The sequence below is a fragment of the Penaeus monodon genome, chromosome 22 (genome assembly GCF_015228065.2).
Source record: "Penaeus monodon isolate SGIC_2016 chromosome 22, NSTDA_Pmon_1, whole genome shotgun sequence".
In the NCBI taxonomy this organism is placed as follows: domain Eukaryota; kingdom Metazoa; phylum Arthropoda; class Malacostraca; order Decapoda; family Penaeidae; genus Penaeus; species Penaeus monodon.
Genome location: NC_051407.1, coordinates 25,689,083 through 25,689,583, shown reverse-complemented (window position 1 = coordinate 25,689,583; position 501 = coordinate 25,689,083). Strand labels below are relative to the sequence as shown.

At 36.7% G+C, this 501-nt stretch overlaps 1 protein-coding gene across 1 annotated transcript in view; it reads right to left on the bottom strand.

Annotated features, from left to right (window-relative positions):
• The window catches only part of LOC119587377 (dedicator of cytokinesis protein 4-like), a 46,579-nt gene that overhangs the window by 33,584 nt on the left and 12,494 nt on the right, over positions 1–501 (bottom strand). The window contains exon 15 of the mRNA XM_037936121.1: positions 147–419. Coding sequence (XP_037792049.1) covers positions 147–419 — 273 coding nt within the window. The remainder of the gene's footprint in view (positions 1–146; positions 420–501) is intronic.

Here is a 501-nt window from a genome sequence, read left to right as displayed (position 1 = left end):
AAATAATCTACTGTAAGTTCTAGCATTAAAATGAACACTGATCAAAAGTAAAAGCTATCACTACATTACCATGACAAAAAATATTTCTAATCACAGTAATTTTGCACAAATCATCAAGAGTAGCAAGCTTCCCAAGAAAGACTGACCATTTTGTGTGAGTTTGGTTGAGCATAGCAGAGTGTCAATGACCATTATTTCTTTGGGTGATCGCTGGAATGGTAAAGAGTAGATGCAATCCACTGCCTCTTTGGCAAGGAAGGGCATGGAAAGGTACTCCACTGGATTGTTTAAACGCCCACGTTCGTCGCATTTATAAACACACAGTTCATGGGATCCATCTCGCAATGTTGTTCCCCCTTCGTCATCCATAAGACGGACAAATGAAAAGCCAAACAGTTTCTTTTCATTCTTTTCACGAGCTGAAAATATAATAAATCATAAAACTTTAGCTCACAAACTTACACATCTTACTTCCTGCAACAATTTTTTTGTTATACATTT